The following is a 291-nucleotide window of genomic DNA, read 5'->3' on the forward strand; positions in this document are numbered from 1 at the left end:
GCGCCTCTGCGCAGGGCGTGGCTCCGGTGCTGCCGCCACAGCTGCCCCATGTGGGGCCTGGTCACAGTGCTGTCGCTGCTGGAGGTGGTCCCCTGGGGTGAGCCGAACAGGCACGGCTTCTTCTGTGGGGGGAAGGCACCTGAGTGTCACTCTCGCTCCCCCCCAAAGCTGTGTACCCAAGGGGACAAGGTGGGGCTGTGGCAGTGTGCACACACAGGGGTGGGGCTGTGGCAGTGTGCACACACAGGTGCAGGGGGAGGTGGGCGGTGGCAGTGCGCACACACAGGGGTG

General features: G+C 68.0%; 1 protein-coding gene across 1 annotated transcript in view; it reads right to left on the reverse strand.

Annotated features, from left to right (window-relative positions):
• SNAPC4 (small nuclear RNA activating complex polypeptide 4) overlaps positions 1-291 on the reverse strand; it is a 14,526-nt gene that overhangs the window by 4,974 nt on the left and 9,261 nt on the right. The window contains exon 13 of the mRNA XM_015572357.1: positions 66-122. Within this exon, the coding sequence (XP_015427843.1) occupies positions 66-122 (57 nt within the window). The remainder of the gene's footprint in view (positions 1-65; positions 123-291) is intronic.

The sequence above is a fragment of the Myotis davidii genome, unplaced genomic scaffold (genome assembly GCF_000327345.1).
Source record: "Myotis davidii unplaced genomic scaffold, ASM32734v1 scaffold609, whole genome shotgun sequence".
NCBI classification, from domain to species: domain Eukaryota; kingdom Metazoa; phylum Chordata; class Mammalia; order Chiroptera; family Vespertilionidae; genus Myotis; species Myotis davidii.